The sequence below is a fragment of the Mirounga leonina genome, unplaced genomic scaffold (assembly GCF_011800145.1).
Source record: "Mirounga leonina isolate KUSES-001 unplaced genomic scaffold, KU_Mleo_1.0 Mir_454, whole genome shotgun sequence".
NCBI lineage: Eukaryota > Metazoa > Chordata > Mammalia > Carnivora > Phocidae > Mirounga > Mirounga leonina.
In genome coordinates, this window is record NW_023270763.1 from 7,284,382 (window position 1) to 7,295,423 (window position 11,042).

The 11,042-nt window shown below is 50.6% G+C and overlaps 1 protein-coding gene across 1 annotated transcript in view; it reads right to left on the reverse strand.

The window, feature by feature from the left end:
* Positions 1-922: 922 nt before the first annotated feature.
* Positions 923-11,042, reverse strand: part of ACTL6B (actin like 6B) — a 12,194-nt gene continuing 2,074 nt past the window's right edge. Inside the window, exons 5-14 of the mRNA XM_034988177.1 lie at positions 6,567-6,664; positions 5,798-5,892; positions 5,615-5,721; positions 4,895-4,984; positions 4,678-4,739; positions 4,451-4,565; positions 4,228-4,308; positions 4,036-4,131; positions 3,758-3,844; positions 923-1,040 (exon numbers count right to left, since the gene is read on the reverse strand). Of these exons, the coding sequence (XP_034844068.1) occupies positions 960-1,040; positions 3,758-3,844; positions 4,036-4,131; positions 4,228-4,308; positions 4,451-4,565; positions 4,678-4,739; positions 4,895-4,984; positions 5,615-5,721; positions 5,798-5,892; positions 6,567-6,664 (912 nt within the window). The 3' untranslated portion in view covers positions 923-959. The remainder of the gene's footprint in view (positions 1,041-3,757; positions 3,845-4,035; positions 4,132-4,227; positions 4,309-4,450; positions 4,566-4,677; positions 4,740-4,894; positions 4,985-5,614; positions 5,722-5,797; positions 5,893-6,566; positions 6,665-11,042) is intronic.

The window sequence follows — 11,042 nt, forward strand, 5'->3', positions numbered from 1 at the left end:
GCATTGACGGTCAAGGCCTGGGCAGAGTTGGATGACCTTCAACAACTCATGGTCTTCTCTGGGCACCTGCGTCTCTTTGGTGACGGGACGACTTGATTTCTACCTCTGTTGGGTCTGGGCACCCCAGGAACACATCACAGGCACAAACTGCTAAGTTTTACCCAAAATTTCACGGGGGCGTGCAGGTCCCCAAGCCCTACCGAGGCCCCCCAGACAAGTAGCTCTGGAATAGAAGGGCTCAGGGGTCCCATGTCGGGGTCTCCCTTGGGAAACCTCAGCTCCGACCCAAATTGGGAGAGAAACTCAGAGCTGCTGGGGCGCACCAGTGCCCCCGTCCCCGCCCCATTCTTGCCAATGCCAAGAACCCGAAGACGGAAGACGCCGCGCAGCCGGGCTCACCTGAGAGCAGTTTCGCTGAGGCTTAGGCACCGCCTCCCACCCGAGGCCCCGCCCACCAAGGCCCCGCCCACCCCGCCAGGGGGTCGGGTCTCCAGCACCCCCTTCCCGCCCCAACTCCGCTCCTAGCTGGGGCCTTCTCGCGGGCCTCTGCCGGATCCTCGCTGCGTGATCCTCCCTGGGTCGCCGCCCCTTTGAAACCTGAGGCTTCTGTGGCTCTGCCCTGGCCCGCAGACTTTGTCCCGGCGTCCACCGTGGGATCACCAAGGGACGTAGGTGTGGCCCTCCCCTCGCCTCCCCCCAGGCCCCTGCCCCACTCCCGCCCCCCACCAAGGAGGCCAAACTTTTTTTTTTTCTTAAAACATTTTTACTCCTTTCAACCCAGAAACATCACAATCTAAGCGGACGAGAGGGGAGGGGGAGAGACGAGGGCATGGGGGTGGGGGCTTCGATCTGCGCTGGCGGAGGCCGAGCCGAGGCCGAGCCGGGAAACCCTTTCCCTGCCTTTTGGCGTCCCCTACCCCACCGCGGCGGGCTGGCGTGTGGGTGTTGAGGGGGCGCCCTCAGGGGCACTTCCGCTCCACGCACTGCTTCCCTCCCTCCTCATATTCCTGCTTGGAGATCCACATCTGCTGGAAAGTGCCCTGGGGGCGGGGGCACGACAGAGGCCATCAGAATGGTCCTGGAGGAAGGGGGGTGGTCGCGCCTCCCCACATTCCACCCGTGCAGGCCCAGCCCCTCGGAAAACCTCCTCCTCGCCCAATCCCTTCCGCAGCGACCTCCCCAAGCCTCCTAGCCCTCCTTTATATTCCGAGGGTGAATACCCCTGCTCCTGTCGTTCAGTCACGACGTTGATTCATTCATTCAACAAGTATTTATTGCACATCTGTCTGCCCTGGGCCAGGCGCTGGGCTAGAGCTGGGTAGTGGAGCTTACAGTCTCAGGCCAGCCAGCCTGGCCTCCCAACCTCCCTCCCCCAATTCCTCCTGCACCTATCACTCCATCAGGCCTTACAAACTTGTCCAGTCTCCCGCATTCCCAGAAAGAATCTTTCCTCCACCCTCACCTTTCCTGTACCACCTAACTTCTGGATGGAGTTTTCTTCACTCTGCACGCCACTCCCCACGTTGAACCTTGGCCCTTGAGGGTCTCTTGTGCTGGGCATCTCAGACTTTGCCTTTTCTCTGATGGTTGCTTAATCTCTGCCTGAAAGCTAGTGCCTGTGTCCCTGGTACTGTCCCTGCTTCTCTCCTGGGCTCACAGTTCAAGCCTTCCTGAACCAGCTCCTCCACTCCTGGGACTTTTGCTCATGCACTGAAACCCTACTCCTCCCTCAATCTCCCGTTTCTGAAGCTGAATACTAGACCCAAATACTCAGCTGTCTTTTGGACACAGCCTTCAGAGCCCCTCAGGACCGCAAACTCAGCATGTCCACCACTGAGCTCCCCCAGGCCTGGCCCAAACCTGCCTCGGTGGTCTTTCCTACCTTCTATATAGCGTGGCCAATATAGTGGTCCTAGAGCACTTGAAGTGCGGCTAGTCGGAACTGAGATGTGCTCTACAGTTATAGAACACACAACGGATACTGAAGACTAAGTCCAGGAAAGAGAATGTAAAAATCTCATTTTTATATTGATCACACATTGAAATGATAATATTTTGGATATATTGAATTAAAGTGCATTCTTTTTTTTAATGATTTTATTTTTAAGTAGGGGCATCTGGCTGACTCAGTTTTTAAGTAATCTCTACACCCACATGGGGCTCGAACTCACAACCCCTAGATCAAGAATCGCATGCCCTACCAACTGAGCCAGCCAGGCGCCCCAAATAAAGTATACTCTTTAAACTTAATTTCACCTGATTTTTGGTGCTCTTTTAAAATACAGCTACTAGGGCGCCTGGGTGGCTCAGTTGGTTAAGCGACTGCCTTCGGCTCAGGTCATGATCCTGGAGTCCCGGGATCGAGTCCCGCATCGGGCTCCCTGCTCAGCAGGGGGTCTGCTTCTCCCTCTGCCCTCTTCCCTCTCGTGCTCTCTGTCTCTCATTTTCTCTCTCTCAAATAAATAAATAAAATCTTTAAAAAAATAAAAAAAATAAAATACAGCTACTAGAAAATTTAAAGTTGTATATGTGGTTCGCATTACATTCCTCTTGGACATAGCTGCCAGGAGCCAGCAGCCTGGGCATTGTCCTGGACGCCTTCTCGCTAACTTCTTGTATCCAAATGCTGTCCACATTCTGTCCGTTGGACCCCAGATGAGCTCCCGGTTCCACAGCCTGATACCCACTCCTCTGTCAAGCCCCAGTCACAGTGGAGACCACAGCAGCCCCGGTCAAGCCACTCTCCACTCTACTGCCCCGGTGAGCTTCCTGACCTCGGGTCCGCCCGCGTCTGCCCATTGCCTTTGGTCTCGCCTGCCTCTCTCCATGGCCCAGGCACCCCCTCTCCCTCTTTGCCTCAAGAGTTCTTACTCAGTCTTCCATCTCAGCTTGAATGCTCCTTAGGAGGCCCTTCGTGACCCTTGAACTAGATCAGGTCCTCCCTTGAAGGAACACCCCCACACTTTGTGGTGACTTCCTGTTTAATGCTCTCAGCCTCCGGCCTGGGCCTGCTCCTGGAGCGGGAACTAGGTCGGGCATGCAGGTGGGCCCACAGGAACTGAATGGCTGACAGGTTCCCAGCCCCCAGCTAACTTCACACCGTCAGCTTCCTGTGTTTCTGACCCTTGTTTCTGTCTCCTTGGGGGCTGCCCCTCTAGGAGATGTCCTTCCTGCTCTGTCATAGCCCCACTGTCCCCTCCGTGTGACCTACACCCGTGAGATAGTTTGCATCTCCAGCTCCCTGCTCAGCGTCTTGCCTGTGCCCAGCAGCAGGCCCAGACAGGACTCCTCACCTACTGCTCCAGAACCAGCCTGCCTGTCTCCTTCTCTATCTGCCTCTTGCCCACCACCCATCCTCACTGCTACTCACTCTGGGACTCTGGGACAATGGAAGGAGCCTCCTCCCAAGGTCCCCCCATGTCCAGCTCACACCCTGATCTCCAAAGACTCATTCCTGACATAGGCTTTCCAAACATGCCCGGGACTGTCACATCGCGTCCTCGCCCCAAACCTTCAGTGTCTCCCCTCTGCTAAGTACAGTGGGTGCCTCATCCAACCAATCTCTCCAGCTTCCTGTCCTTCTGCTCTCTGATTTGTGCTGATGGCTTATTCACCCTTCTGGAAGCACTGACTGGTCTTTCTCAAAAATAAGTGTTTGTTGAATGAATGAATAAGGAGGCGGCGGGCAAGGGGATGGGCTGTGTGGGTCTGCCCCTTTCCCACAGTCAGTGCCAGGCCAAGGCCCCTTCCCTCTCACCAGTGAGGCCAGGATGGAGCCCCCGATCCAGGGGCTGAACTTGCGCTCCATGGTGCTGTTGCTGGCGATGAGCTTCAGCCGCATGCTCTGGGGGGAAAGAGGGGCTGGGGGAAGCAGACACCTGGGTTCTGGGAAGGGACAGGGCTGGAAGTGGGGAAGACTGGGAAGCCACAGGGGGAGGGGTCTGCTCTGGTGGCCTGAAGGCTCGCCGTCGGGGAAGGAGGAAGGACTGGGTCCTGAAGAGCTAAGCCAGGACCCTGGTCGGGGTGGGCTCCTACCGGCGGGGTCTTCTGGGAAAGCTCTCGATTGAGCCTGTCCGTGAAGCCCTGGAGCAGCGTGTTCCCCCCTGTGACAATGACACTGCCGTACAAGCCCTGAGAGCAGAGAGGAGTGCGCCGTCAGGGCACAGCCCCTGCCCGTCTCCCCACCGCTCCTGGGCCCCTTTGCCCAGACACAGGCTCGGGCCTCACCGGGCGGATGTCGATGTCACACATGCCGATGCTGGTGGTCACCACGTGGCCCACACCAAGCATAGTGTTCCCCGACAGGCCCTGCCGAGAGAGGTGACCTGGATTGTGGGCCTCTGCCCTCTCTCCCCAGACCCCAGGGATCCTCCCCAGCCCCCCACCCCCACACGCTGGCATCTGGGGAATCCAACGAGCCCCCACCTCGCTACCCTCCACCAGGGCCAACCTTGACATTGGAGGGGTCAAACAGGCCCTCAGGAATGCGGAGCCGCTCAGCCCCGTAGTCTGTGTTGTAGCCGTTGGGCATTTCGTAGTGCACTGTGGGCATTTGCGCGGCCACCCTGCCCAGGAGAGAGAGAGACTCTGCCTGGGGGTGCTCACAGAGGGCCAGAGGTACCCCCGGAGTCCCAGGCCTGCCCTCTTTCCCACCCCTGGGCCGTGGGCTCCACTTACTGCTCATCGTAGGGAGAGTCTGAGACCTGCAGCACCGAGGCCTGGAAGTCCTGAATCACCTCCTGAGGACCCAGGGAGCTGGTGAGGGCCTGGGCTCCCTCCGCAGCACCCCCAAGCCGCCCGCTTGCAGGGCCTCTCTGTCCCTTCCCCTCTACTCATGGCAGGGGACTAGGAGCTGGGGAGGGGCTGGGGCTGTTTCGGGGGACTCTCTCCTCACATTGCACATGTAGTTATGCCAGGACTTGGAAACCTGGGGTAGCTTCTCCTTCTTCTTCCAGTTTGGAGGGGCGCCCTCCCGTACAGGTTCCTGTGGGGCACAAAGCCTATGAGCACCCTTCCCCACTTCACCCCTGCCCAGCCTACCCTGACCACACTTGTGCTCCTGCAGCTAACAGGCACTGGGTTCTTTGCTCTGTTGCCCACAAGAGGGGTCTCTCCTTCCCTGTCAAAGGAGAGAATGGGGAGAGCCTGTCCCCATGTCCACCACTCATGCAGCAGGCCCCAGCCAGAGAAAGCGGAGGGCATGGGGAATACACTGGGAGACGAGAACCTTAAAGAAGCAGCCATGTTCCATGTGAGGGTCCAGGGTGGACCCTTGCATGCAGTGTCTCAACACTCACAGCAACCCTGTATGCTGTTTTTCCACTTCGCAGGGGAATAAACTGAGGTGCGGGGAGCTTCGATCTCCTGCTCTAGGTCACGCAGCTCTCACATGGCAGAGGCAGACCTTGAACCTGGATCTATCGCACTGGCCCCCATACGTCCTGCTACCAGCTGGCCATATGACCTTGGCCACGTCCTTCAGCCTGTCCGATTGTAAATTAAGGAGCTGGACCGAGGGTCCTCTGGGGACCCTGCTGCTCCCCTCTCTGATATCTAGTGGGTCCGTGGGTCAATAGTCATAGGGTGAGTGCCCAAGACTCCCCTGAGGCCCCACCTTGGCTGCAATCATGTAAGGCGGGATGATGTCAATGGCCATTTCCTGGAAGAGTTCCCGGCACTGCATAGAGATGAAATCTCCTGCCAGGGGTGACTTGACAATGCCTGGAAAGGGACAGGGCATTAGGGGCCAGTCCCTCCCCCCACCCCAAGGCATCCACGACCCCGGTCGAGGCCCCACCTTGCTGCAGGACGTAGCCGTCATGTACTGGGATGGCTGTGGTGTGGGTGGCCCCACTGTCCAGTACCAGGCCCGTGGAACGTCCGTTTGCAAAGCTGGTTTGGGATGGATAGGTCAAAGAGACAGCAGCAGCAAGTGAGGGGACTGGGACTCAGATCTGGCCTGGTCACTCTCTGTTCTCCTGGTCCAGCCTATCCACAGTCTGCTAATCTCTCATTCTGGTTTATGGCCCATCACTGGAGAAAGGTTCCTGAGACCCCTGTCTCTTCTTCCCTGTCTGAATCACAGCTTCTTCCTCTTTTTCCTTCCTTCTGAGCTCCCAGTTTCTCTTTAGTCTTGGTTCAGTGCTCTGTGGGCTCCTTGAAATGAGGGGCCATATTGCCCCAGGGCCTAGCACAGGGGTCAATGCAAGGCAGATCCTTAAAAAATGAATGCTGATTGGCTGCTTGGGGAGGAAACTCCTCAGTGTTCTATATTCCTCCCTGTTCTCTCCAGTCCCAGCCCCTGCTATCTATGTGGTCCAACTCTCCTCCCCACCCACCCCCCGTTCATCCTGATCCAAGGAATAGGAAAGAGCTGCTGATCTGGCCACCCCAGGGTCAAAAGCACTTAGCCCACAGGGGCCCCTCTGCACTAATGGGGCACAGGGTGTGTGTCTGCCCATCCAGGACACTGATCTCTACAGGATCAGGTCCAGCCTCCAGCTTGGCACACCACAAACCCCACCCTGGCCCTCCACCCAGCCAGAGCCGCTCAAGCCAGAGCATACGCGGTGAGCACAGCTGTCTTGCATAAGAAGAAGGCAGGAATGTTGTACTGCTCGAACATCAGCTCTGTCAGCTTCTCCCGCTTGGCCCGTGTGTTCCACTGGGGAGAAAGTGCAGGAGGGGAGGATTCAAAAAGGGAGAGGCACAGACACACACACACAAACACACAACTTGGACTGGGGACAGAGGTCCGGTCTCTTGATCCACACAGACCTTAAGTATGTGAGAACTATGAAGAACTTTAAACATTACAATCCAAACCCAGCTGAGGAAATCCAAACTCAGAGAGGGAGAATTACTTGACCAAGTTCACACACAAAGCCCTTGGTAGAGCTTGGTAGAGTCATAGTCTCTTGACTGCTGGCCCACTGTTCTTTATTGTACAATATATACTTCGGGCTACTGAAAGGAGTTTATCCCTCTTCCTCATTTTAATCATCTCAAAGGCAAGAAAGCTGGGAAGAGGATTTCTGGTAGAAATTGTGGATTGAATACAAACATCCAATTTTATCCTCTTCCAAGATTCCAGCAAAAGTATAATAAAGGGGTAATTTAGGGGCGCCTGGGTGGCTCCGTTGGTTAAGCATCTGCCTTTAGCTCAGATCATGATCTCAGAGTCCTGGGATTGAGCCCTGCATCGGGCTCCCTGCTCAGCGGGGAGTCTGCTTCTCCCTCTGCCTCTCCCCCCACTCGTGCTCTCTCTTTCTCTGTCTCTCTCTCAAATAAATAAATAAAATCTTTAAAAAAAGGAGGGCAATCAAAAAAAGACATAAACCCATGGCGCCTGGCTGGCTCAGGTGGAAGAGCATGCAACTCTTGATCTTGGAGTCAAGAGTTCGAACCCCACATTGGGCACAGAGGTTACTTTTTAAAACAGGGGGTGGCGCCAGGGTGGTGCAGTTGGTTAAGCGTCTGACTCTTGGTTTCAGCACAGGTTGTGATATCATGGTTGTGAGATTGAGCCCCTCATCAGGCTCTGTAATCAGCACAGAGTCAGCTTGAGATTCTCTCTCCCTCTCTCTCTGCCCCTCCTGCTTGTGCTCTCTCTCTCTAAAATAAATAAGTAAATCTTAAAAAAAAAAAAAAGACATAAAGCCACAAAAGCCAACCAGCACATGAGAAGATGCTCAACATTGTTAGCAATTAGGGATATGCAATTTGAAAGCACAATGAGATACCACTTCATACTCACTGGAGTGTTGATAAAAATTAAGAAAAAAAAGGATATAGAAAAACTGAAACCCTTGTACATTGCTGGTGGGAAGGTGAAATTGTTCAGCCACTGTGGAAAACAATCAGTAGTTCCTCAAAAAGTTAAACATAGAATTACCTTATGACCCAGCAATTCCACTCCTAGTTATATATCCAAAAGAACTGAAAACAGGTACTGAAATAAATCCATATACACAACTATTCATAACAGCACTATCCACAATAGCCAAACATGGAAACAACCCAAAAATCCATGAATGGATAAATTGGAAAAACAAATTGTGGTATATCCATACAATGGAATGTTACTCAGCCATGAAACAGAATAAAATACTGATAAATGCTACAGCATGGATGAACCTTGAAAATATGCTAAGTGAAAAAATACAGACATAAGTCACATGTTGTATGATTCCACTTATAAGAAAGATCCAGAATAGATACATTCATTGAGACAGAAAGCAGATTGATGGTTGCCAAATGCAGGGAGAGTAGAAAGAAACTGGTTAATGAAAACGTACTTTCTTTTGAGGTGATGAAAATGTTGGGGAACTAGATAAAGATGATGGCTACACAACATTGTGAATGTATTACATGCCACCACATTGTTAACATTAAAAAAGTTAAATTTTATGTTGTGTGAATTTTAATTAATTAATTAATTAATTTTAAAGATTTTATTTATTTATTCATGAGAGAGAGAGGCAGAGGGAGAAGCAGGCTCCCAAGGAGCAGGGAGCCCGATGTGGGACTCGATCCCAGGACCCTGAGATCATGACCTGAGCCGAAGGCAGACGCTTAACCGTCTGAGCCACCCAGGCGCCCTGTTGTGTGAATTTTAACTCGAAAAAGAGAGAGAGGGAGGGGTGCCTGGGTAGCTCAGTCGTTAAGCGTCTGCCTTCGGCTCGGGTCATGATCCCGGGGTCCTGGGATCGAGCCCTGCATCAGGCTCCCTGTCAGCTGGGAGCCTGCTTCTCCCTCTCCCTCTCCCCCTGCTTGTGTTCCCTCTTTCGCTGTGTCTCTCTCTGTCAAATAAATAAATTAAAAAAAAATTAAAAAAAAAAAAAGAGCGAGAGGGAGAGATAGACAGACACCCTCAAGGTTTGGGAATAATAAGGAAGGAGAAAACAGCAACATAGTTTTGAAGGTTAGAAGTCAGATAGTTGAGTGGTAACTGACTTAACAGATTCAAGAACACTGACTTCTAAGCTGGTAGTGGAAAAAGCCAGGAACAGCCTGTGTCAAACTGCAGAATCCTTAGAGAGTGCAGGAATTGGTAGTTTTGGGTACCTCTGGCAGTTAAGGTCAAGGGAAAGCTAAAATAAGATTGTTTAAAGCTATTCAGGTGATGGCTCCTGAAACTCTTTTCCCAGTTCCATGTCACTGGGCTATTACCCACCCCAACCTCTGCAGAAGACTGGAAGTTTATTCCCTAGAGTAAAACTGAGGGTCTCTGGACCGGTGGGACACCTGACACTGTCAGGAGTGAAGACACTATACTTAAAACAGGAGAAGTAAGTGATTCCATACATATTAAATGGTGAGAACCTCAGCCCTATTCCCTCACTTGGCTCCCAGAAAGGAGGTGATCAGGCCTGTCTGTAGGGTACAAGTCTTCCCTGTGGGTTACATCAGAGATCTAAAGATGCCAATTATCAGAGGTTGCCTAACAATCATCCCAGGCAAGTCATCCTATAGCAACATCCTTTATCACCACAGTCAACGAGTGCCCCGTCCCACACAGCTTCCAATCAGTGTTTCAGTCCACCACTTGCAAACATGAGCAGACAACAAGGATTTCTCAGAAATCTGAGAAAAGCCTCAAAAAGGAGATAGAGACCCCCCAAAAAAGGGCAGGGGGGGGAAGCAATTTGGAAGAATAGAGATCATGCAGGGAAATGAAAACTTCCAAAAACAGAAACAAAATTAATAATATTCTGAGTGAGATAATGGATGATATTGCACCCATGAAGAAAGGATTGGATGTCCTAAAAAGTAACATTCATGGAACAAAAAAGAGCTCTTGGAAATTGAAAATACAGGAGGAGAGATGAAAAACTCAATAGAAGGGTTGAAAAATAAAGTTGAGGGAATATCTTGGTAATTAGAGGAAAAGAGAAAAGGAAGGAAAACAAACAAACAAACAAAAAATAAGAAAATGAGAGGACCTGTTCAGGAGGTGCGAAATCCAAATAATATTTTCCAAAAGAGAGAACAGACAATATTGAGAGAAATAAATCATCAAATAAGTAATTAAAACTATTTAATCAAATAATTACTGACTTATTTTTTCACAGAATTGAAAGACATAGGTTTCTAGATTGAAGGGACATATTGAGTGTCTAGAGCAATGGATGAATATTAAACAATACAATATTGAGAAATTATACAACACTGAGGACAAAGTGAAAATTCTATAAACTTTCACAAAGAAAAACATTACACCAAATGATCAGGAATTAGATAGCTCTGCCTTCTAGATGGCAACAGTAGATGCTGGAAGACAATGGAAAAGTACCTTCAAGATTTTAAAGAAAAATGATTTCCAATCTGGAATGTTATACCTAGCTAAGCTATTGATCAAGGTCAGCCATGCAAGGTCTTAAAATTTTTTACTTCTCATGACCTTTCTAAGAAAGTTACTGGAGGATGTGCTCCAGGAAAACAAGGGAGGACATCAAGAAAAGGAGTAATGAGATACAAGAAATAGGACTTCTAGCATAGGAGAGAGGTGAAGGGATGCTTTAAGATGATGGTGAAGAGAGACGTCAGGCTGAGAGCTGTGTCCTCTGTGTAGAAGGCAAAAAGTCCAAAGTGGAGCAAATCAGTGGGTTTTTGGAGAGATTTCTTCAAGAAGATGAAATTGATAGAATACCTAATGGAGTTAATGTTTTGAGAAAGGATATAGATAACACAAGCAGATGAGTAATAAACAGATGAATAATTTAGGGTCATATTATTAAATAAATAGAAAGCTAAGCAAAATAAAAACCAGCACAATTTTCAGTTCTAGGGAAAACAGCTGTGCAGGAAAGAAAAGTGACTGTAGTTTATTGCCTGCCTCAGACCTGATTAGCATACATAAACGTAAGAGTGTAAATACTGAATAATGATTTTTAAAAAAAATCTAAAATACAACTGTATTTAAGGTTGGGGAATGAGAGAAGTGTGTGGTATGAGCTGCAGGAGGAAAGAGAGATCAATGTTTTCTTTCTTTCTTTCTTTCTTTCTTTCTTTCTTTCTTTCTTTCTTTCTTTCTTTCTTTC